Source organism: Pan troglodytes, chromosome 13 (genome assembly GCF_028858775.2).
Source record: "Pan troglodytes isolate AG18354 chromosome 13, NHGRI_mPanTro3-v2.0_pri, whole genome shotgun sequence".
Classification (NCBI taxonomy): domain Eukaryota; kingdom Metazoa; phylum Chordata; class Mammalia; order Primates; family Hominidae; genus Pan; species Pan troglodytes.
The window spans coordinates 63204238-63229996 of NC_072411.2; the positions used below are offsets into that span (position 1 = coordinate 63204238).

At 37.0% G+C, this 25759-nt stretch overlaps 1 protein-coding gene across 10 annotated transcripts in view; it reads left to right on the forward strand.

Annotated features, from left to right (window-relative positions):
- Nucleotides 1-25759, forward strand: part of TANK (TRAF family member associated NFKB activator) — a 141352-nt gene that overhangs the window by 66064 nt on the left and 49529 nt on the right. For 5 of the 10 annotated variants that reach the window (XM_515854.8, XM_063790511.1, XM_063790512.1 and 2 more), the window contains one exon: nucleotides 19112-19259. In XM_515854.8, coding sequence (XP_515854.5) covers nucleotides 19161-19259 — 99 coding nt within the window. In that variant the 5' untranslated portion in view covers nucleotides 19112-19160. Of the gene's footprint in view, nucleotides 1-2; nucleotides 333-458; nucleotides 923-19111; nucleotides 19260-25759 lie in introns of those variants that run through there. The other 5 variants (XM_054679073.2, XM_063790509.1, XM_063790510.1 and 2 more) reach the window with 4 other exon arrangements.

The window sequence follows — 25759 nt, forward strand, 5'->3', positions numbered from 1 at the left end:
GTAAGAAACTTTGTGAATTGGTGTGTCCGAATCCGTCAAGCACGACGTCGGAGAATTTGTATGCGTGAGCGAGAGGGACGCGCTGACAGTAGGGGCGCCGCAGGGAGAGAAGCCGAGGAGCAGCGGAGACAACCAATTTGCAGTTTGGGGAGGGATTTTGTGCGGGAGAAACCACGCGAGTCCTTCCCCCGGAGCGGACTCCTTGTGGGTTGGTTTCCGGGCCCGCGATGTCAGCATAGCATCGTCGGCCTCTGCCCCAACGGCTTCAAGGGAGGGACTCGTCCCGGCTGCTTTGCCCGGGAAATGGGGGTGGAAGGGCCTGCGGTGTCGAGGTGAGCAGTGGACCCTCCAGGAACATTCCCGACTTCCCTTCGGGAGAGAGACTGCCTCCTAGAATCAAGTAGTATCGTGGTTACTCTTTCGAAAACTTAATTGGTTCTTTCTGTTGTTTTCCCAAGGTGGTTGCACAATTCCCCTCTGCCTTCCTGTGGGGTGTCATCATAGCCTGGTCAATGAGAAGTTGGGTAACTTCCCAGAGGGTCACGGAGGGAGTGGGTGGCCAAGGCAGGAAGAACAGAAGCCAACCCCGCCCACAGTGGGAACCCAGGCGTTAGGTAGAGTCCTCACGCCGGTGTAAACTGACTAGCAACGAGTTACAGGCAAAAAAGCTGTGCTTTTCTAGAAGTAGAAAGGGGGAGGACAATCAAAGAAGAGCTGTGCCTTTATTGTTATGCTATAACGAGCAAAAGTAAAGCAGCCTTGCTATGTAAAGTGGTGTTTATCTCACCTCACAGGAGATGCTTTTGACAAGTTATAATAAGGGAGAGATGGTAGTAAAGGAAGTGAAGAAGCGACGTGAAATTGAAGGAAAAGAAAATGACCTGCCTCCTTACCGCGGTTGGAATACACACCCAAACGAGAGGTAGCAGAGAAGCAAGCAGTGCATTCTGTTAAAAATTATTGTGTCCTCATTTGAGAGAGGAGGGATCCTCAAATAATACAACTATGTGCAAAGCAGGAAGTGAAATCCTTCTCAGTCCTCTCCCCAGTTGTAATCCAAGCCTTCCACATCTTTCCTGTATGTGCATAACCATGTTATTTTGCTTTCTTATGAAAATGAGATTATGCATACTGTTCGATAATCTGTTTCAGATTAAATATATATATATGGTGAAAGTCTTGCCATATGTAGCTCTATTTTATTGTAATGTTGGCGTGGTACTGCATTGTGTAGATGTACCAAATTATAGTTAACTGTCACTTACTGTGTCCTGTCCGTATATATTGCCCAGTATTCTTCAAAATTATCTGTTTCTCATTAGACTACAGATTTCATTAATCCTTTGTGAAATATATGGCAAATATTTTCAAGAATTATCAATGCTTTGGTTTAAAATGCCCAGGCTTTTTATCTCAGGTAAGAAGGTAGTCCCCACTCAAAAATTCTTAAAATCTTCTCCTATATTGCCTGTTAATTCTCTTTTTATGATTTACTCATTAAAACATCTGAAAATGATTTTTGTATGCTAAGATAAGGATTTAATTTTTTTTCTTTGTTTTTATGACTGGGCAGCCATTTTTCCTGAAATCATTTGTTGAAATCATTTCTCTCCCAACTGACTAGAAATACCTCCTTAATATAGTAAATTCTCATGTGTACGTGCATCTTTTCTTTAGACTCATCTGTTGCTTTGATCTTTTTGTCTCTTCCTTTAAAAATACCAATCTGCTTTGATATTACGTTTTCTAGTAATTCATAGGACAAGTCCCTCTTCATTTTTCCTTTTCAAAATTTTCTTGAATATAATTGCATTATCTTTGAGATAAAATTTAACATAAACTGTTCATGCTTCATTAAAATACTCTTTTTGGGATTTAACCATTATATTTTCTTATATTTTGTGACTGGTATGTAGATGAGTGTTTATGTATCTGGCCAACTTTCTAAATTTATTAATTTTAATAAATTATTTCACTTGAATTTTCTAGGAAAACAATCATCTAATTATAATTCATCTTATCTCTTTCTTTCTTTGCTTTAGCGAATTGCTGGCTTCCCCAGAATAGTGGTAAATAAAACAGTGATTCTGGCCATCCTTTATCTTGTTTCTTAGTTTGGGGATGTTTTTATTATGTCATCATTAAATATGAAGTTACTATTAATATCTAATAAATTATATTAGGGAAGTTTCCTTTAATATTTCTAGCTCATTGTGATTTTTGCAGAGAACTGTTTGGATTGCATCCAAAGTCATTTTTGCAACTGGGGATGGGGAGTGTCTATTGTATTAGATAGCACTTTGAGAACAATTTTAAATAACAGATATTGGATGTTCATTTGGTGTGTATATTCATTACTTCTTAACATTTTTATCAGGAATGGAAGTTGGATTTTGTCAAATGGCTTTTTGACATCTATCATAACCTTTCATAGGTACTTTTCATCTTTGACCTAACAGGATAGTGAATTACTTTAGTATATTTCCAGTTTGTGAACCAATTTTACGCTTGGTCATGGTGTAATGTTTAAGTATATATTGGTTCCTTTGGTAGCATTTTTATTTAAAATCAATGATTGAGATTCATTTTATACTCACCTTTTTCTGTTATTTTTGCTAGGTTTTGGTATCAAGGTTATGCTGGTTCCTAAAAAGAACTGGGCAGAGTTCCTCTTCCTCTGCTCTGATGTAGTTTAAATAGCCTAAGAACTCTGCTCTTTGAAGATCTGAAAGAATTCACTCATGAAACCATGTGGGTCTGGAAGTTCATTGTTCTTAAGACAGCAACAATACTCAGCAAAATGGTTCAGAACAAACAAAAACTCCTTGGAGTAAATACAATTGAATGAAAGAGTCTGGGACACAGTAATGTCAAGAACTAAAAACAGCTGCTGTACTGATGCTGGTTATTTCCCCCCTACACACAACTTTTTTTTCATGGACAGGGAAAAATGCTGTAGGTAGGCTGAGGCTGTTAAGTAAAATGTCTTGCTATTCTTTCTCTTCTCTTCTTCAGTTATGTTACAGAAGCAAGGGTATTGCTTCTGCATAGGCAAGTTTGTCTATGCCCTGAAAGAAACCAAGAGTGAAACTCAACTGGGAAAGCATCAGTTTCACTTTATTGTCACTAGCTTCCCAATTTTGCCGGGAAATTTCTTACTTTAAAGGTAATAACCAAGCTGACATTTTACTGTAGCCAAATCCTACAGAGGGTTTCAAAATGAGTGGGTGAAAAAATATACAAGCTTAACATGCTTATACTTATTTAACATGAAGTGAAAATCATTAGCATAGTTCAGGTATGTGCATGGTATGTGCACGCACATGGGGCAGTGCTGTCATCTAACAGAAGCCCACCTTTTTACTTGACTAATTGTTTACTGTTAATACCTCGATAATAGTGTAATCTTTGATAGACTTTTATAAATGATTATTTCAAATGCTTTTTGATCACCTTCAAGAATATGACCTGAGACAGGTAATGTAATTTAGCAGTTTGCATCTATGAACTGTGGAGGATACCTACAGACACTGAAGTGTTACTAACAGTAGGATGCAGGCATTATGTGAATGCGTGGGTATTTTATTTCCATTTATGGGCTACTATAGCAAAAATAATTGGGGAGTTGCCCTATGATGAAAGAAGACTGCATGTTTTTTAAAACCATACCTTTGTCCAAAAGCAAATGGTAAATAAAAATAGCCTGTTGACATAAAGCTTCGCTATTTCGATGCTATGCATTAGCTGATTGACGGTTACTGTTTATCCTTTTTGTTTTCTAACACCTTATAAGCATAAAATATTACTGTTTAATTGCAGTTCGTTTGTGTTCAGTTACGTAAAGCCTAGTTTTAGTTTCTATTTCCTGTAGGATTTATGCTGTGGCTGCCATTTCCCACCTGTTATCTCCTATGCTTGCTGCCATGGTTTTGAATCATAAATACAGGGAAAGAGGAGGCTATTATTTAGATATATAACAAAAATCGCTTTATAGTTCAGAACCAAGATTATGATTATCTTCAGGAAGGGATAACAGAATATGAAATGAACTACCTTTTCAGTGAGTTGTTAATTAATTTTCAAAGTCTTTTGAACTAAGTGCAGTATTTGGTCACTGTTCAAATAAGTTGAGGGTAACTGGTACCAAGCCCTATGCAACTGAAAACAGGCTTTGGGACTTAGGTAGTACATGTGTCACATTTTCCAATTCCTAATCTATAAAAGCTTTTTAAATTGTGGTAAAATTCACATAACATAAAATTTACCATCTTAACCTTTTTTTAAAGTATATGGTTCAATAATGTTAAGTGCATTCACATTGCTATGCAACCAGGAAAAACATTTTTAAAGGGACGTATTTTTCTTAAGGAAAAGAGTTTGGGAAGTAAATGATGGCAATTGTTTGTCTCATGGAAAATTTCCTGGACAGTAACTTTTTACCTTCAGAGATATATTCTCTATAAATGGTAATTATCAGTAGTAAGTTATGAGAGTAAACAGTTTGAATACTAGTGATCTATAATAGCTTTTACTTAACACCAATACTTTTTTTTTTTTTTTGCAAAAGGAAGGGTCTACTGAAAATAGGTTGCTAACATTGACAACAAAGTATTTTAAGTCATTGCAGTAAGGAATTACGGGAAATTGAGTAGACAAACAAAATTAATATGAGTTCCATTTTGATGGTTACTTAGCAAGTTGAACTTATGAGAGTCTTTGAAATAGTTGCAGTATGAGAATTGTTCTGTTGAACAGCGAAACAACCCAATCAGGTAATAGTTTTTCCAGAGAGTGACTTGCTATAAGGGACAGAAGTTAGAGACTTAGATTCTTTCAAAATAAAGGATTTTTTAAAATTGCTTGAAGAAGGATTTTTGGAATCAGCAAATCAACTGTTATTGTGAGAGATTTAGGTGGTTTTACTATTCATAACCATTTATTATGTGGCATTTACTGGAATGTGGTTTCATAACCTCAAGTATTTGGAATCCCAAAAGTAGAAATGCCTTTCCCTTGAGATTGTTGTTTCTCAACCTTTAAAAATCCATATTTCCTTTCTGATAAACATTAAAATCTCACAAATCCTAGAGGATTGTAATACATGTTCCTTCCCATACAGTCCTACTCCTCCTCTACACCTCACCATACTGACTACAGACTTTCTCTTCTAGTTCCCTCATCTGTGAATATTATGCAAAGTCCTTCTTTATATGATTTATGTAATAGATTTTTAATATTAACTATTTCAAAATTGTATATCCTTCCTCCCCCATCTTCAGATTCTAACATTGCCCCTAGTCAGAGGAGAGGATACCCCTTAAAGATTACTCAGTTCAGCACTGAGCAGTGCCATGTTTATGTTCACCTCAGAGGAGTAGAACATCACATGCCTGCTTTCCCTTTTGGTGTTATACTGTTTAGTTGTGCACTTAAACCCATAACATTTGATAAATAGTCTCAGAGAAAGAAGTATTACTGGAGAAAAAAAGGAAGTAAGGCAAAACTGAGACTCATGGATGTGGTCTTTGACAGTGAAATCTTTTAGCTCTTGCAAGATCGCATAGAAAATTTCACCAAGTTCTAACATCCAGCAAAATGGAGAACATGTACTGGGGACCTTTGGGTTTAACCAGTGAGATTGTCTTGTTTATCCTGTTGCATTTAGCCTTCCAGCTTATGGAAAAATACAAAATTCAAATTCTAACTCTGCTGGATTTATGATATTTAAGGTTTCTATTATATCAGCTGCCTGGATGGAGCACAGAAACAGTGTAGTACAATATGCTATGGGTATATTCATGACCAAAGTTTACAATGTGGAAGGAGAATAGAAATGCAAGAGGTCAGTTGGGGAATTAGCTGCTTGTGTTATATAACTCCTTAAAAGTGGAAAATGATCACAAGTAAATGTGAGTAGTGACAGTTCTCTTCCATTTCCTTTCTTCAGGTAAGGAAAACACACTTAATATTTTTGAGTGTCTTTAAAGATCTTCCTAACCATCCAAAAGAGAAGATGTCTTATTTATGTGTATATGCCGTGTTGTTGACTGATTTTTTTGCTTTTTACTCCTGATGTGTTTTGTGGGTGAGAAGGCAAACATGTAACTAAGATACAGAAAAGACCAAGATGTAGTGGGGCACAGTGGCTTGACGCCTATAATCTCAACTACTCAGAAGGCTGAGGTGGAAGGATTGCTTGAGGTGAGGAGTCCAGGCTGCAGTGGGCTATGATTGCACCGCCACACTTGCTGCACTCTACCCTTGGGGGACAGAGTGAAGCTCTGTCTCAAAAAAAACCAAAAAACAAAACAAAAACACAGAATGTGTCTTTCATTCACTGATTCACCTCTTTATGTACTAGAGTGGCAACTTTTCTGAAATAGAATATGAACTCCTCTTATTCATAGCCCAAGGGGTTGGGAAAGGCTGGTGGCTTTCTTTTCTAGGGCAAAGTGGAAGGAGTAGCAGTTATTCAAGGTGGTTTCCTTTCCCCATCCTGAAACTGCTTTAGATTTGAGTTGGTCTCTCACCACAAGTGTGAACTCTGGCAGAACATTTACCCAGAAACAGAATAGGCTCAGCAGTTGGGGAAACCCAGCAGAGGGGCCTTGCCTGCCTCCCAAATTACTCACACTTGTCTCAACCACCTACAAAAAAGTAGACCTTACTAAAGAATGACTAATCATCCTGGGGTCAAGATGGCGAAAATCCTACCTTTAAGCCTTTGATTCTCTTCAAACGTGGAATTCCAATGTATATATACATAACTGATCAAAGCTCAGATGTTCTGGTTGAACAGGCAGTTAGAGGTGGAACATGATTTGGCTCATGCACTGTCAGCCTCAGTGCAGCTCCAGAGGCACCACTACTTACCCTTGATTACTACTTTCTTTATCCAGGATTTGTTGGCTGTCATTTGGCAGGATAATGGCTGCCAAAGACAACAGACTTAAGATATTGTATCTATTGTCAACCTAAAGAAACGGAGGCAAAATTAATATAGGGAATTTATTTGGGTAAAGGTTGACGACAGCTGCCTTGGACACACTTCCAGGTTGCCTTGGGGGGTTGCTCCATTCGGCCTTTGTTGCAGCCAGGTTTTTGTTTGTTTGTTTGTTTTTGTTTTTTGAGATGGAGTCTCTCTCTGTCACCCAGGCTGGAGTGCAGTGGCGCGATCTTGTCTCACTGCAAGCTCCGCTTCCCGGGTTCACGCCATTCTTCTGCCTCAGCCTCCCAAGTAGCTGGGACTACAAATGCCCGCCACCAAGACCGGCTAATTTTTTTGTATTTTTTAGTAGAGACAGGGCTTCACCGTGTTAGCCAGGATGGTCTCGATCTCCTGACCTTGTGATACGCTCGCCTCGGCCTCCCAAAGTGCTGGGATTACAGGTGTGAGCCACCGTGCCTGGCCGCAACCAGGTTTTTAAAGGCAAAAGAGAGCAAAGAATGGGCTGATACTAAGTTATTTGATAGGAATTCTCATTGGTTTACAGAAATAACATTGATTAGTGATTATACATTGTAGAACTACAGGGCATGAGTTTTGGTATCTAACGTATGGCATTTTATGGCTACTTGGCATCACATAGTAAGTAGCTTCAAGAGGGTCATTTAGTTCACAGGGGAGAGTGAGGTGTGACTGCTGTCACACACTTACATTTCAGTGCCTCTCTGGGCCTGATAATTAAAATGGGTTTGCACTCCTCACATTAAAAGTTTTTATTTCTCACTATGAAATAAGGAGGGAAGTTCATTTTAAAAGGAGTGGCAGAATAAGGAGAATTGGAGAACCAGTACAGAAGATTCAAAACCCAGATAGCAGAAGTCCCAGAAAGGAATACAAAAGGAAAGAAATTGCCCCAAAAAATTTTCAAGAAAATTTCCAAGAACTGAAGGAGGAATTTCCAGATTGAAAGGGCCCACCAAACACCTATTGCTATGATATAGTCCGTGGCCAGGTATGGTCCTGAAATTTCGGAATCCTAGGGACAAAAAGAAAAAAAATCCTAATTGTTTTCAAAGAGAAAAAAATCGGTTTAAGGCCAGGCACAGTGGCTTATGCCTATAATCCAAGCACTTTGGGAGGCCGAGGCAGGCAGATCACCTGAGGCTGGGAGTTCAAGACCATCCTGGCTAACATGGTGAAACCCCGTCTCTACTAAAAATACAAAAATTAGCTGGGTGTGGTGGTGTGCACCTGTAATCCCAGCTACTGGGGAGGCTGAGGCACAAGAATCGCTTGAATCCTGGAGGTGGAGGTTGCAATGAGCTGAGATCACACCATTGCACTCCAGCCTCGAGCAACAGAGTGAGAATTGTACAAGATCAGGAATCAAAATGGATCTGATCCTCAAAAAAAATAAACAGAAGCTAGAAGATAGCATAGCAAAGCTTTCAGAATTCTGAGGAAAAATTACTTCCAACCTAGAACTCTTAATCTAGCCAAAGGATCAGTTAAGTCAGAGGGTAAAGATATTTTTAGTTATGCAAAGCCTCAAAAAATTTACTTCCCAAACACTTTCTTAGGAAGCTGCTAGAAGATTTGCATCACCACGTGGGTATATAAAACAAGATTCAGGGGACTGAAAATGAGGGATTCAATTAAAGAAAGAGATGGACAAAGGGTATCCCCAAATTCAAGGTAAAGAAGGTCCCAAGATGAAGGCTTTCCATCAGGTATAGAGAGCAACTAGTCTAGATTGGAGCAAGCCAGAAAGCTTACAGAGTGATTCTTCTAAAGAGATAGAATACCTGACGTGTCTGAATATATTGAGGAGTTGTATTAGTGATAATAGGAAACAAAGCAAACAAGAATTTTCAGGGAAAAAAATTTTCAGAAAAGGAAAAGTATCCATGGTATTGTTCAGCAGTGAATAGCATTACATAGTAATAAGAAAGTAAAAGCTGAATGCTAATCTAATGAAAAATTAGATATAACTGTATTGGGGAAATGGGGGAGAATAGGAGGTAGGGGATATTTAAAGAGAGCTGAATCCTAATTTTCCATAATGAGGAGACAAAAACTGAAAAATCAGTAGTGGCAGTATTACATGTTATTTAGGGATACAGAGATAAATACAAAAAAGAATTAGTCAAAATTTGTTGCGAAGGTGAAGCAGGAAATAGGAAGGGGAAAGCAGAGGACTACTGTTTTTCTTATTTTGTAGAACTACACAACTCATTAAGATATAGGTACGTATAGCTCTGATTAAAATAAAAAATTAGAGGGGAGAGAGCTAGAGATTGTGCTTTAGCAACAGAGACCTAGGTTTATCTGGTTCTTCCATTTTCTAATTCTGTGCCTTATGCAACTTATTTACCCTTTTGAAGCTCAGTTTTGAAGTTCAGTTTCCTCCTCTGTAAAGGGAAGACAATATATGCTTCTGCAGAGGGAAGATTAAAAATGAGGTAGTTTATGTAAAGCACCTGCAAATAGATCTTTGTTCCGCCCCTAACCCCAGTGCTTCCCATGATCAAATAGGGAACCACCTTCTTCATTGTTGGGATGATTGCCATCCAAACAGAAGACTGAGATTGTCCTTCTTATCCATGACTCTTTGTGCCTCTTTGAATTAAAGGCATGTCTTTGAGATCTATCTTGTCTCTCAACTATCTGTAGATAGTTTGAGAATTTAAATAGAATTAAGATGATTAGAGTATTGATAGGGGGAACATCAAGTTAAAAGTGTCATTGCTGCTTAGTGGGAGATGGGCTATGGTCAGTCAAATTTCTCAACAAGAACTTCAACAAATGCCATTAATAGAGAAAACATTTGTTTTCTCTATTAATTAAGTTGATGAGTTGTGGAAGTTTTATGGAAGCAAGATCAACAAAGTGCTGTTGCTCTGGGCCATCTGCCAAAGTATCAAAATACCTTTATTTATTTATTTGAGAAAGTCTTCTACCTTAGCAACTGCTATTTTTGTTCCGAAATTCTATATACTTCTTGTAGAATAATTAAAAAGCAGATCACTATGGGAAAAAAGGCAACTTTATGAAAGCCTGTTTCCCTGCGTTGGTGCATATTTGTATAGCATTTTATAGTGCTTTCCAAGCTATGACTCGACCCCCTATGGCAGTAATTTTAAATCCATCTTACATCTCCCCACTGTACAAAATTAGATCCAGGAGTCTTGGACAGGGTTTGGTAATGTATTTTTTAAAACCACCGTGGATGATTCTAATTTACTGACAGGTTGCGAACCAATGTCCTACAGCCTGACTCTACGCCAAGATTCTAAATTGGGAGAAATGGAGGAAGAGAGGTCCATAGAAAGGTTAAATGACTTGTTTACTCTCACCCATCACCAAGCCTGTCTAGACTGGACATGTATTGTATACTTCAACTCTGATTTTATCTTCAGTTGACTAGGCTTTTTAATTTAGAGAACCTAATCTAAATTGCCTTAGCAGAGAAATTAGTACATTTTACACAAGATGTGGTATAGTTAAAAATATCATTTGCAATCTTTATTTTATAGTGTCTTTTTATTTTTTTCCAGAGGCAAAAGGAAGTGAAACAGCAAATCTGAGTTTCTAATCAACTATTACTTCCCCACAGTAGGGTGGCACAGCAAGTGTTAAGATTTACTAGGTCTGAATATTCATATTTGAGGTAAACTGGTGTGGCCTTGAAAAGGGTAGAAAGTTGGGTAATTTTGGCACAGATGCAAGTTTGGAATGTTGGTCTGTTGGGCTGCCCAGGGATTTTTGTAGCCTTCTCTTTAGGAATATTCAACAGTCTGAAGGAGAGAACTTGTTGCATGGTGCTGGATTAAAAATATTAGATCTGGTTTTAAGCTAATATGTTAAAGTCATACCCTAAACATCTTCAGAATGGCTGAAAATGGAGATCCGGAAATCTCTGAAACCTTATTTATGTTTTCATTAGAGTTCTCACAATTACTTCTAATAAAACAAGTTGTGACTTGCAAATCCAGCAGCCTATGGATGTCCTCAGGGAAATTAAAAACAAGGGATATGAAGAGCTGTAGAGTCCTGTGCCAGTGGTTAAGAGCACAGAGTAAAGCTTTATAATTATGTAGGTTTTTGCCTGTTCCTATTTATCATTGGTAATATTCTCAAGGCTAAATGGCTGCTCAGCTATTTTAAATTGTGATTTAAAGAGAAATTAGGCCCTTTTGTGAAAAGGTCCTCTATCTCTTGAAATTTCAACTCTTTTTTCATAGAAGAGCTCTCTTCCTCCATAGTGGTTTTTTCTGATACAGTAAATGACTCAGGGATACTCGAGGGGCAGCCAACCCGTTAACTCATAAGATTTTAACTACTTCTCTTTTGAAACAACTTTACCATTTATGAATCTTGTGTAGCCTGTGACTTCTCTTATGTTATTGTCTTGTGTTTTGGGGGACCTTTTTGAGATTACTGAAAATATTTTTTTTCAAACTTTTCTGGTTAAGACCAGAGGATAGATACAAACTGTACCACTCTTTTGAAAAATCATTAGTACTACCTTATTATTTATTTATAAATCTGGTAGAGTAGAAGATACTTAAGGAAAATCTTGCATTCAAATACTCTGCCAGAGTTGTTTTTCCTGTTATTTAACAGCATAGAAAGGTTAACAAAACAGAGCATTAGATAACATTTCTACATATTGGATTAATAGTCTTTTTACATAAAATAACAGACACAAAATGTCATACACTATTTTATGCATTTCCTAGTTTTCCTTCTGGCCTCCTTCAAAGAAATAATAAGTGGGCCTGTCCTCTTTTTTGGTTTATATTTGGTAGGAAAAACATGTACATCTTGTGCTATAAGGTGGTACAATAATGTGTATTGCTTTTCTCTATTGTTTTCTTTTCAAAAATGTAGTTTTTTTCGGCTTTTTTTTTTTTTTTTTTTGGGGGGTAAAATGATTTTGGCCTGATTGGCCATCCAAGGATGTACTAGTATCAGGAGACATTAAAAACAGGACTTCAAGAATACAAACAATAGTGAAGGCATAGTTGCCTTCATTTTTTTCCTATAGATAATTATGCAGGTGATGCTTTCTTCCTCTTTATTATGATGTCTTTTCTAGCACTGTTGTCCAAAATTGGATTCAGTATCTTCCCTCTCCTCCTGAAAATTTTCTTCCTGTCACTTTATGTCTGGCTATCACCACTTTCTACTGGGTGTTTTGAAAACCAGTGGCTGGTGAACCATCTGCAACAAAATCACCTGAGGCGCTTTGCTAACTAGAATGTAGATTCTGAGGTCCCATTTCAGGCCAACTGATTTGCAGTCACAGGTACCTGAATTGCTGCCCTCTTGTCTATTGTGCACATCCAGTCGGCCACCAAATCCTGTTAATTCTACTCTTGAAATGCCTCTTGAATCCACTCATCTTTATTTCCCCTGCTCTAGTTCAAGCCCTCATCTTTTACCTAGAATACAGCATTAGTTGCCTGTGGTATAGCCTCACTTTGTCTCCCTCGCTAGTTTGTAGTCCATGCTGTTATCTGTTCTGTCTAAAATATGTCCATCATCTCCTTGAAAATCTCTCATTACTCCTTGTGTCAACATGTTAAAGTCTAAATTTCTTAGAGTGACATTCGAGGTCTACTATAGTCTAGCCATAACTGAGTCTGCTGCATGTGGTTTATGCAGCCAGTGTACTCTACAGCTCTATGGGATGCCATTCCAATCATGGTCTTTATGTATGGTCTTCCCTAGGATTTTTGTAGTACAGCACAGTCATACATGCTGACCCTGACCATAGCTTATCATGGCACCCTCACCTCGCTATCATCTCTGCACACATGCTAGACTTGCATAAACAGAATACTCACTCCCTTCACTAAAATGCACCATATTAATGACTTTTCAGGGCCTCTGCTCTTTCAGAATGAATGTACTTTGCCCACTCATTCTCTACTTGTTGAAACTCTTCTCATCTTTCGGGACTCTGTTTAAGTGTCAGATCCTCTGTGAAGCCTTCCACAATCCTCCTTATTTTGATTGTTCCTTCTATTGAGCCTTTATCTTGTTTATACCTTTTACTTAACAGTTTTCTTCTTCTTTTTAGGTAAAACTGTGAATGAAATGCGTAAATCTCTAGTGAACCATTGGTTGAGGTCTACAAATGCTTATACCTGTGCTACCCAGACCTCTGTGAAGATGTGCCCAGACCTTTTTTTTTTAAACATTTATAATTGACCTTTTGGCTAATTATTTTCATGTGTGTCTGCCTCACTCAATTATAAGCTCTAATTGGAGAAAAAGGCAAAGACCATGACTGTTTTTCACTTTCCCAGGGAGAAAAGGAGTGCCTACTGTGTGTTCAACACTGAACCAGTCTTGAACATTGTACCAATCAGGATACAGCTCAGTTCCTCCTTTAGAGACCCACAAAACAGTGGTTAAACAAGGGTTGCCTGCATCACAGTGTTCTAGGTGGCTTGTCACTGTAACATTCCATCCAGCTGGGAAAAAAGGTGAAAGGGAAAACTTGTTATGGAAGTTACACCCATTTGCCAATGACTAGCACGTAGTCACATGACCACACCAGCTAAAAATCAGAAGTATTAGTACTATAAGAGGAGAGACTAGATATTGAGGAACAAATAACATATTTTATATATATGGTCTCACTGAAGTTTTACTTAATTTTTACTGTATATATGGTCTCAATTTTTATTGTAACCCTACAACTATGTATGATGTGAAAAGTGATGTTCAGAGTTCAGTAAATGGCTAGGAAATTGCAGATCTGGGGTCTGAATTTAAAGGCTGTATTTTTTTTCAGTCTATTTAGTAAAGTGTTTAGGAGGGAATATATAAATGTTATTGAATACACAAAAGTCACAGTAATTTTCACAGTATTACTTGTAATCACATATTTTTCATATCACATACTTTTACAGTATCATATCATCTCTTTACTTCCAGGACACTCTTATATATAAAGTTTACTCCTTGCTTCTCACCATTGTGAAATGAAATGCCCTAGCAACTGGTTTGCAATCAAGGCTTAATTTGTAACATAAATTAAGACAAAGCAGCTACTGTTTTTAAATATATGATATCATTTATGAGGAAAAATAAGTCACCATATTTGCTGAGCAAAAGTTTTTATGTTGTGTATAGTTTGGTAATGTTATACAATTATAAAGTTAAAGGAGATTCTATTATCCAAACTCTTTGTCTTAATAACAAAGAAAATCAAGGCTGCAGAACTTGCCTTTTCTTTCATTTCCACCTCTACTTGCTTTCAGGCATCATGGGAAAAGCTTTAGCGTAATCCGTCATGTTTATAGTAACCATCATTGTTATGCTTAAGAATTGTCTCAGGTTTGCATGGTTGTCCTGATCAGGAAAATCAAACTGAGCAGTGCATAAGAAATGCATATAATCCTGGCCTGTTTTAGTAAAGAATTGATATTATTTAATATTAAAAACATCCTTATCACAGTGGGAAACCTGTTTGAAAAAGGATGACTGCCGTTTGATAATTAAATAAAAGGAATGGGTAAGATCATTCCCACCTATATCTCAACACCCTATTCAAATGCCACCTACCTCTCAAAGCCTTTCCTAAACTTCATAAATAGATTAACTTTCCTCTCCAAACTCTAGCCTTTTGGATATCTTAGGATGCTCATATACTATATGCTTCAAGTTACAGTTAATGGTACCTTCATGGGAGGAGATGTCATGTCTGATTCATTCTCACTGTATCGGTGGTACCCAGCACACTTCTGCTCATAGTTGGCACTAAATATTTTATCAAATAAGCATATTGACCATAACACCCTGGGAGAGCACTTTGCAGCTGACTCTAATGAACAATCCTTGAACCAAGAATTTTAAAGATTTAATCTAGTTCATAACACAGCTTTATAGCTATAGATAAGTCATTTAAGCCTTCTGAGCCTTATCAGTCAAAGAGGAATGTTAATATGTAATAGGAAATGAAGAATTGGTGAAAATACTTTGTGAAAGAAACATAACTTTAAGATAGTACTATATCTGAATCCCTTGCTGTTCCCCATATGGTGCCTTACATATAATAAGCCAGCAAATACCTTGTTCTGATTGAATGGTAATGGGATATATTTTATTAAAATCAAAGTTTTGCTAGGGCTGGGAAGCTTTACCAAAGGAAGGGAAAATTATCTTTCTTGCTCATGCTGCCTCTCTTACTCCAGGACAGTTTCATTATTGAACCAAGGGATCAATGAAAGAGGAAGCAGGGATTTTCTTGGTGTTTCTTCATGGACAGGCACACCATGGGCAATCACTGGGCTGGAGAGGTGGGACAAGAACCGACTGCCCTCAGTTTTGCTTGTCTGAACCACTGGTCTGGGTAGGAAAAAAGGAATTACTGCTAGATTGACAACAGTGGGTAGATGAGAGTATCCAGGCTCCAGAAGAACTGCAGGGGACAAGATTGGGTTGGTGATTTGCATTGAGCTAGCCCTGCTACCTTCAGGGATTTCAGAATTTTTTTCTCATGTAATGGAAGGAAACCAGCAAACCAAATCCAGAAATAAAGCAAAACCCTAACTAGGAGAGTGTTTTCAAGGGAGAGATTGCTATAGCATCAGCCTCCTGGGTTTGGAGAATGAGCTTAACCATGAGATTTAGGTTTGAGCATGTTTACTATAAATAAAAAGCATTTTCCTGGAGTCTGGCAAATATTGCGGAAGGTGTACTGAAATGTAATTGAAATGTAGCTGCCACTTAATTTTATACTTAACAAATGCTAAAAATAAATAAATAAACAAGTGGCTTTAAAGTTCAGGGTGTTAATATTTGAAATCTGTCCAGTTTAATTAGCTGAGTCCCAGAGACTTTCCTTTTTCTCTGGTCAGTGTCGCTGATCTAACACCTAATTATCTTCTTGGTTGTGAAATAGGAATTAAAAGTATCATTTACTTATTTGTATCAACCTGGAACTTATTTCTTCAGCATGCATACATTCTTATTTCAGGAAATAGGATGCATCCGTGTGGAATTTACTCAGTAGCTCCTCTCTTAGTGACATTTGTGTGATCTAATTCAAGGACCTGAAGGGATGGCTCCACATGATTTACTTGCATATGATGCAGCTGTTTTTAGTGCTGCATTTACATTTTTAAAAACAAGAATGCACCTTCTCGATGGAACAGACATGCATTTTTAACTCACAAACTCAAGAACTGTAGAAAAAGGAAGTTTCTTAGAAATTGGGTCCAAACACCTTTTTGTACTGAAGAAAAAGAAACTTTGGTCCCAAAAGATTTAGTGGCCCTTAACTAAGGGTCAGTCAGTAATAGAACAAAGCAAGGGACTAGATGGATTTCCAGTTCGAGGCTCTTATTTGTCTCAGATCTAAAGGTACAGGTGTGGTTTATATTGACAATTTTTCACGACATGCAGCTTTTTAAGGCAGTGATAGATAGCTTAGCCACTTAGCTACTTAAAACCTCTAACTTCTGTATTAGTTTATTATAGTATATTATAGTCCCTGTGACTACCTATACTTACTTTTTCTTTCCTCTTTGCATATTTATTTTTAATCTCATGTATTTTTTGTAAGTAGCCTTAGTATGTTTTCGAATGAAGCAGTGTCTAAAATACTCAAAATGATGCTTTTTATTAATGCTAACTGCTTATGTTTCCATAGTGTCTATGTCTGGGCCAAGATCCTAGCAACATTAATTATCATAACAGGATTTCAACTTTTTCATCTATCAGAGGTAGCAGTAGAAACTAACTTCCTAAGTGGAATGCATAAAGAATTGCCATTTCTTCAGTTTTTCAGAAAGTAATGACATTGTTATCCAAAACCCTGGAATTGTTTTTATTGAGCCTGGTAAATTACTTAAAATGTATTTAGTATCTTAAAATGAAAGACTTTGGCTGAAAGATTACTTGCATGTGGGTATTAAAAAAAAGTTGTGATTTATGATCAGTTGATTTTTGGCAAGGGTGCCAGGGCTATTCAGTGGGAAAAGAATAGCCCTTTCAACAAATAATGCCAGGACAATTGGCTAACCTCATGCAAAAGAATGAATCTGGACCCCTACCTCACACCTTATACAACATTAACTCAGTATGGATCAAAGACTTTAATATAAATTATAAACTTCTTAAAAAGAAACAATTGAAAATCTTCATGACCCTGGATTAGGCAACAGTTCCTTAGATATGACAGCAATAGTACAAACAACAAAAGAAAAAATAGGTAAATTGGACTATATTAAAATTAAAGACATTGTGTGTCAGAGGACACTATCAAGAAGTGAAAAGGCATCTACAGAATGGGAGAAAATACTTACAAATCATATATTGGATAAGAGTCTAGTTTCTAGAATATATAAAGAACTTTTAAAATTTAACAATAAAAAGAGAAATAACCCATTTATTACAAGTGGACACAGGATTTGAATGGATAAATTGCCAGAGTTACACAGATGGCCAATAAGCTCATGGAAAGATGCTCGTCATTAGGGAACTGCAAATCAAAACCTTGATAGGGTATCCTTTCACACCCACTAGGATGGCTGTAATTTTTTAAGTGGACTATAAGAAGTATTGGTGTGGATGTGGAGAAATTGGAACCCTTATACAACGCTAGTGGAAATGTAGAATGGTACAGCTTCTGTGGAAACTGGCAGTTCCTCAAAAAGTTAGATAGAATTACCATATGACTCAGCAGTTCCACTTCTAGGTATATATCTGAAAATATTGAAAACGTGTTCACACAAAAATGTATGCACAAATGTGCACAGTAGCTTTATTCATAACAGCCAAAAGGTGGAAACAACTCAAATGTCCATTAACTGAGGAATAAACAACATGTTGCATATCTTACAATGGAATATTATTTAGCCATAAAAAGGAGTCAAGTACTGTTACATGCTACATCATGGATGAACCTCAGAAATATCTTTCTGAAAGAAGCCAGACACAAAAACCATGTATTGTATTATTCCATTTATATGCAGTGTCAAAAACAGACAAATTCGTAGAGACAAAAAAAAGATTAATGGTTACCAGGAGATGGGGGAAGAGGAGGATTGGGACTAACTTAATAGGTATGGACTGTTTTAGGGAGGGTGATTAAAATGTTCCAGAATTAGATGATGGTGATGCTTGCACAACATAATGAATATTCTAAAAAATACCAAAGTGTACACTTTAAAATAGTGGATTTTATACTATATGAATTGTATCTCAATTGAAAATGTGAAAATTAAAAAAGTGTGCCTGAGGATATAACAAAAGATGTTATGACAGATTAGAGACTGAAATTTTGAAGAATTTTCACAAACATGAAATAACTCGGTACCCAATATAACTGATAGAGAACTTTGTCTAGTCTGTGACTTTTAGAGAATTAAGAGAAAGGTCCTGCGTTGTGATTTTTATAGTTGGACAGGAAGAATCAGAGTCATTACTTAGCCTTCTGCTCAGAGCCAAGGACTGTCGTTAAGAGATGTTATGCAAACTGAGGTTATAAAACCAAATTACCTCCACTGAGCAAATCACCTGTATTCAGAAACAGCAGGGAAGCTGGAAAACTAGTCGGTAGTGGGGGTAGGACTGAAGGGATGTGATTTTTCTTTTTTAACGTACAATGCAACAGTGGCTCTCCCTAGATTTTGTGCTAAAATAAGAGCATTTTCACACATTTTAATTGCTCTGTGGTAACAACAGTGCGAACTCCATCCACAAACATTTATTATCTATTTAATTTTGCTCTAATTTCAGTGTAGCAAGAATTCACCTCATAAGTGGGACTAAGAGTCCATTTAATAAAATGAAATCCCTTCCCACATTGCTGATCCTATTGTACATTTCCATAATAAAGAATTTAAAATGGCCTTTTATATTTTCTCATTTTTAGGTTAAGTTTATAGATTAGTATTCTCAAAGTAGCATCTTCCTGAACCGGAACCCCACTTGCTCCTTGAACATTAGAATAAGAATATTTTAAAATTGTGGAACTTAAGGTTTCATACAATTTCTAGTCAGGATTTTAGATGAGACTTATGTTTATAGTACTTGATGGTATAATGTTTGTGGTAAACCTTATAGAACTATCTTTAAGATGCATTTTTAAAATGAGGTTTATGTAACTTAGTAATTATCTAAATTGATCTCATTATTTTGCAGACCTGTCATTTACTCCATCCTTTATAGTGATGCTACAGGACGAAGAGGAATGGATAAAAACATTGGCGAGCAACTCAATAAAGCGTATGAAGCCTTCCGGCAGGCTTGCATGGATAGAGATTCTGCAGTAAAAGAATTACAGCAAAAGGTGTGTGGTTCTGGTTTTGAAAGTTATTCTTTATCTTGGTACATGGAATTTTAGAGCCTTTTGCATCTGAAAAATGTTATATTGTTAGAAATTGCCCTGAAGAACTATAATTACAGAAATGCAGGTATATATTAATGGATTAAATTTGAAGTTTTTCTTTGTTGTTTTTTTTAAAAATATTGCAACCCATAGGAAGAGTTGATTTGATGGGCTCCTTTTCAGGTGATTGTGAAAGATTGTGAATGTTGTCTTCCATAAATAATTTTAAAATATCAGTATTTATAAATAAGGAGGAAATAACTATAAAAACAGTTTTATGACACAGAAGTATCACTGTCTCCGTTTGTTTGGTTTTGGTGTTTTTTATGTTGTTATTTGGCTGACAGGAAAACTTCTCAAATCTTAAAATATTTAAGAACTAAATTTGTTATTAATTAATAATACTCTTCCATTCTTTATAACAATTCAAAGTAGACTATTTCAGTGAAATCTTTAATGACTTACTAAAGTTTCAGCTTTTACAATTATCCCTGTACACATAACATTTATTTTTAGTACTTTTAGTTTCAGAAGAAAGTAAATTGGAGGAAAGGCATATCCAGGCAAAAATTACTTAATCTCATAGTTCTTAAGCACCTATCTGTTACTGGTTCATGATGAGATTTTCACTGATCTGCAGCAAAATGAGAAAAATAAGGCTAAGTATTAAACTTCTCATAATGCTACATTTATTTCATTTAAAATTCTGCCTTCTATTCTGATGTTATGTTCCATGTTTCCATACGATCAAAGTAAAGAGCAGAATTTTATTAACATATACTTTTGTGAAATGATGATGACAGGATTCTCTCCTTTTTATTATGTTTACATAGTAGTGTTTCAGAAGTCTCCAATTTCACCTACACGTTCTGTGATTCCCCAGAAGGATTCATACAACTCAACATTGGATCATACTCATAGCTAAGATTTATTACAGTGACATAGTAAAGATATATAGCCAGATTATTAATGGAAAAAGACATCAGGAGGAGTCTAGAGGAATCCATGTTGTTCAGCCTTCCTATACACCTTTCCTTCAACTTTAAAATTCAGTAACGTGTGCAGTATATCAGGAACTCCATTTTAGTTTCAGAGTTCAGGGTTTTTTTTTTTTGAGGATTGATCACATAGGCAACCTCTTGTCAACCAAAATTCCAGATTCTCTCAAAAGGAAAGGTGTTCATCGTAAATCTCATTGTATAGTCTTAAGTGGGCTGGCACAGCAGGCACAACATTATCATTTAGGAAAGGTTTTCAAAAGCCAGGTTCCCAAATGCCAGCTGTATTAGTCTGTTCTCACACTGCTATACACTGCTATAAAGAACTACTTGACGGCCATGCATGGTGGCTTGCGCCTGTAATCCCAGCACTTTGGGAGGCTGAGGTAGGTGGATCACCTGAGATCAGGGGTTTGAGACCAGCCTGGCCAACATGGTGAAACCCCGTCTCTACTGAAAATACAAAATTAGCCAGGCATGGTGGCACATGCCTTTAATCCCAGCTACTTGGGAAGCTAAGGCAAGAGAATCACTTGAACCTAGGAGGCGGAAGTTGCAGTGAGCTGAGATTGCACTATTGCACACCAGCCTGGGTAATAAGAACGAAACTCCATCTCAAAAAACAACAACAACAACAACAACAAAAACTACCTGAGACTGGGTAATTTGTGAAGAAAAGAGGTTTAATTGACTTACAGTTCCACAAGCTTAACAGGCAGCATGACTGGGAGGCCTCAGGAAACTTACAATCATGGCGGAAGGCAAAGCAGAACCAAGTACCTTCTTCAAAGGTGGCAGGAGAGAGAGAGAGCAAGGAGGGGGCGATGTGCCACACACTTTTAGCATCAAATCTCATGAGAACTCATTCACTATCACAAGAATAGCATGGGGAAAATCCGCCTCCATGATCCAGTCACTTCCCACCAGGTCCCTCCCCCAACATTGGGAATTAAAATTCAGCATGAGATTTGGGTGGGTACACAGAGGCAAACCACATCACTAGCCAAGGGAAAACTTGCACCTAAACCTTTCTGAAGATAACAGCCTCAGGCCTGCTGTGTTAAATTACTTCTGCACAGGCAGTTGAAAGTGAGAGATCTTATGTTGGTTTTCCCAATTAAAAAAAAAAAAAACTAGCCTGTGAAACTCTGAAGTCTAATATGCTAATATTTTGGAAAAATTCTCGAACCTTGTTTTTCCTCTAATCTCACACAACAACAATAATCAACAACATAGAAGAGGAGAACAGGAGAACGTCAGAGAATTGAAGTTTAGAATTTGGATTTTTTTTTTCCATTCAGGTTTAAGGCATAACCATTTTTATTAAAAAAAAAAATCTCAGAGTTTATTCTTATTTTGTGATTAGGTTCATTAAGAAGACTTGACAATTGTGACCAAATGTGTGTGGGTTTCTCCCCACATATTAAGCAGTGGACACCAGCTAGATGTCTTCCAATTCAGTTCCAACACCATCTACTCAGAGATAACATCAGATCCGACAAGTAAAGGGCTCAGTCCCACAAGACCACCCTCTCCCCTCCCCAAGTTGCAAGTCCCAGCCTCCAGAACTTCTAACCAACTAGTTTCCAGTTGGAGTTCCCACAATCCCCTCTTTGGGTTTGATTAATTTGCTAGAGTGGCTCACAGAACTCAGGGGAACCAATACTTACTTGTATCAGTTTATTTTGAAGGATATTTTACAGGATATTAACATCCAAATGAAGAGACATATAAGGTGAGGTCTGAAAGGGTCCCAAATACAGGAGCTTCTGTCTTTGGGGAGTTGGGGTGCACTACCCTCCCAGCACGTGGATGAGTTCTTCATCTTTCTGTCAACCTTCATATGTTCAGCTCCCCAGAAGTTCCCTGAACCCTGTCCTTTGGGGCTTCTATGGAGACTTCATTGATTGTCCATGATTGAAGAATGGACAACCAGTTCAAAATGTGATTGCACAAAAAGGGTGTGATCTAAACCCAGCAGTTCCTGTCTATTCAGATTCTTCTTGGTCATTCTGTGCAGCATTCCTTCCTCCAGAGTATGCAGCAAGACCCTCTCTGGAATGAAGGTCTGATAACCCATAGTCATATTAGAGTCCTGTCTTCAGCAAGTGAGAGGAGGGCAGGAGAAGGTTAGAGAGACTGTTTCCTGAGGCGTGCTTCCAAGGCCTGAAGCACCTCAGCATTGTAACAAAAGACTATAACAAGAGTTGTGAGAGTTACGAGCTAGGAACCATGGACAAAAACCTAATCATAATGCCACAGCTAGCCATGCAATTATTAGCTTCTTCCTTAAATACAGGAGCTACACAATTTCCTTCTCCTTTCTAATTGATAAATCTATAAAACTAGCTGTCATTCATAACTCCCTCCATTCTTCAGAAATCATTGTTATTCTTTGTGAGTCTCCTCTTGGTTTACAAAAGAATACTCCATTATGGAATACCTATGAATACTTATGGACTGTAAGTCTTCATTAGGGGCGGATAGGAGGAAAGAGCGCACAGTATGAGAGAGGGCTTTCTAAGATTATTGAAATGAAGTTTAGAATTTGAATTTATTTTTTTTTTTCAGTTCAGGTTTAAGACATAACTACTTTTGTAGAAAGCAAAAAACTCAACGTTCTTCTTAGGTTCATTAAGAAACCGTGACAATTCTATATTTCTTCTAGAGGAGTATTAAGATATCTTTTGGATAAGACAGAAACAGGAATTCCTGTTAACTCCTATTCTTTTTGCACTAGCCATTGGTAAGCAATTGGGAGTTTAACCCCTTATCTGCTGTGGAAGAAGCCTTTGCTCACATTAGCATATATTCCAAAGAAGGAAAAAGGAAAATTTTTTTACATTTAGTTTTCAAAGCTAATATTTGTTAAGTACTCAAGAATGGATGAAGAAAAAATGTATAATATATATTCTTGTATGTTAAATTCAAAATATTCTGGTAGATTTATTTAAGAAACATTTATTGAGTACCTCCTAAGTACTGGGCCCTTCATGAAGTTTTGAGAATACTGAAATAAATAAAATATCATTTATATCATTAAGGAACTTTAAAAAGTTCAAATAAATCATAAATAAAATAGATATTTTACTATATAGTAGAATAAAAAAAGACAGTAGTTATTACTATAGTGTATTTTGTACTACAATAGAGATCAGTATAGGATAATACATGAGCACAGAGAAGAGACACTTGGTCTATGAGAATCAGTTAATAAGCTCAATGTGAGTCGATATTTGAGCTAAGGTTAGGAAGAAGCAGGAGGAGCACTATATATTAAAAAAAACTCAGAAGTGAGAGAGTATATGATACATTTCATGTACCACAAGGAATCATATAGCTTCAAAGAGAATGATGGGACATTCCAGGAAAAGAACCTGTAAAGGTAGATTAGTATGGCTAAGTAGTTTGTACTATATCCTTTTCAATCAAAATTTATTGAAGGATTAATTTGTGCTTTGGAACAGTCTTCCTGAGAGTGGGATAGAGATAGATAGGATACAGAACAATGTGAAATTGAGCTCAACGAATATATATTAAGAACCTATTTCATACTAAGCAATGTTCTAAGAGCAAGCAATATAAAATAACTGGCAACTATCCAGTTGCACTTTATGCACTTTAATATATGTATTGATATAAAATTATGTAGTTATATGATACATAAAATATCTATTAATACACATACTAAATGTATGCACATATATATTATACCTCAATTTTTTAAAAAAGTGAATGGCAATCATTTCAAGCAATCAAAATGAGGACATAAATTAAGCATTAGAGATGAGTTGGGGAAAAGATTTAAGGTTTATTTAGGAGATAAAATGGAAAGCAGGGGTGCCTGAATGCAGGCCACATCTGAGGCCTGGTACCCTCTCAGATGGTATCCTGGTATCTGGAATAAATTACTGGATTAATGGTGGTGCTGATGACTGAAACCAAGGATGGATAAGAGGGTACAAATTTGGGGTAGGGAAATAAGATCTATAATTAGGTTTTAGTTAATAGTTGTAGTTACCTGTGAGGCTTATAGGTGTGAAAATGCCAATGGATGGTTGTAAATTTGGATCTAGGCCTAGAAGAAGTTCTGAATTGGAAAGTGTAGATATGGAAGTAATGGATTTTATTGTATCCTTAAATGTGGATAACATCTCCCAGTTAAGAGTGTATAGGTTGAAAGAATATTTGAAGGACAGAAGTGGGAGATGGAGAAGGAAGGGAAGAAGATCAGTCACTTGGCCCCTGGAGATTCAGAACATAGGTTAAGCAATTTGAGACGCATAGGAAGAGAACTTGGAGAATACCAATATTTTACAGAATAGGCATAGAGAGGGAAAAATCATTAAGGAAACTAATAAAAACTACTCTACAAGGTAAGAAACAAATTATAGAAAAAGAGTGTAGTATCATAGAAGGCATTAGAAAAGAGCTTCAAGAAGGAAGCACTGGTTAGCAGTACCAGATATCCAAGAAATCTAGTAAGATGACAACTGAGAAGCCAATTGCATTTGGCTATGTGGAGGTTACTGACATTTATGAAGGCAGTTAAGTTGAGTGGGAAGGGCAGATTGTAGTAGGCTGAGGAGAATTAGGGAATGAAGAAGTAAAGACAATATAAACCACGTGGTTAAAAGCTTGACTGTGCAGAAGATAAATAGAGTGATAACTAGTGAGGTTTTTTGTTTTTTGTTTTTTTTTCTTTTTTTGGATGAATGAAACAATGTGGAAGAATAAATAACATAGCAGAGAGAGAGGAGAAAGCCTGAACATAGAGTGAAAAAATAATTCATCATTCTCAGTAAACTATCGCAAGAACAAAAAACCAAACACCGCATATTCTCACTCATAGGTGGGAATTGAACAATGAGATCACATGGACACAGGAAGGGGAACATCACACTCTGGGGACTGTGGTGGGGTGGGGGGAGGGGGGAGGGATAGCATTGGGAGATATACCTAATGCTAGATGACGAGTTAGTGGGTGCAGCGCACCAGCATGGCACATGTATACATATGTAACTAACCTGCACAATGTGCACATGTACCCTAAAACTTAAAGTATAATAAAAAAAAAAAAAATTCATGCCTTTTTACAATCACATTACACAACAGCCAGAGTGATTCTTTTAAAAAGAAATATTTAAATGTTGATTATATCAGTCTCCTACTCAAAATTTTTCAGTGATTTCTATAAAATAAAAGCCAAAATTATGAACAAAATTAGCTGGACATGGTGGTATGTGCCTGTAGTCCCAGCTACCCAGGAGGCTGAGGTGGGAGGATTGCTTGAGCCCAGTGATCCTGGGAGGTTGAGGGAGTTTGAGGCTGCAGTGAGCTGAGATCACACAACTGCACTCCACCCTGGGTGACAGAGCGAGACCCTGGCTCAAAAAAAGTAAAACAACGAAAGTCCTTCCCATGGCCTACTAAGGCAGAGCCTAATCTGGCCCTTACCAGACA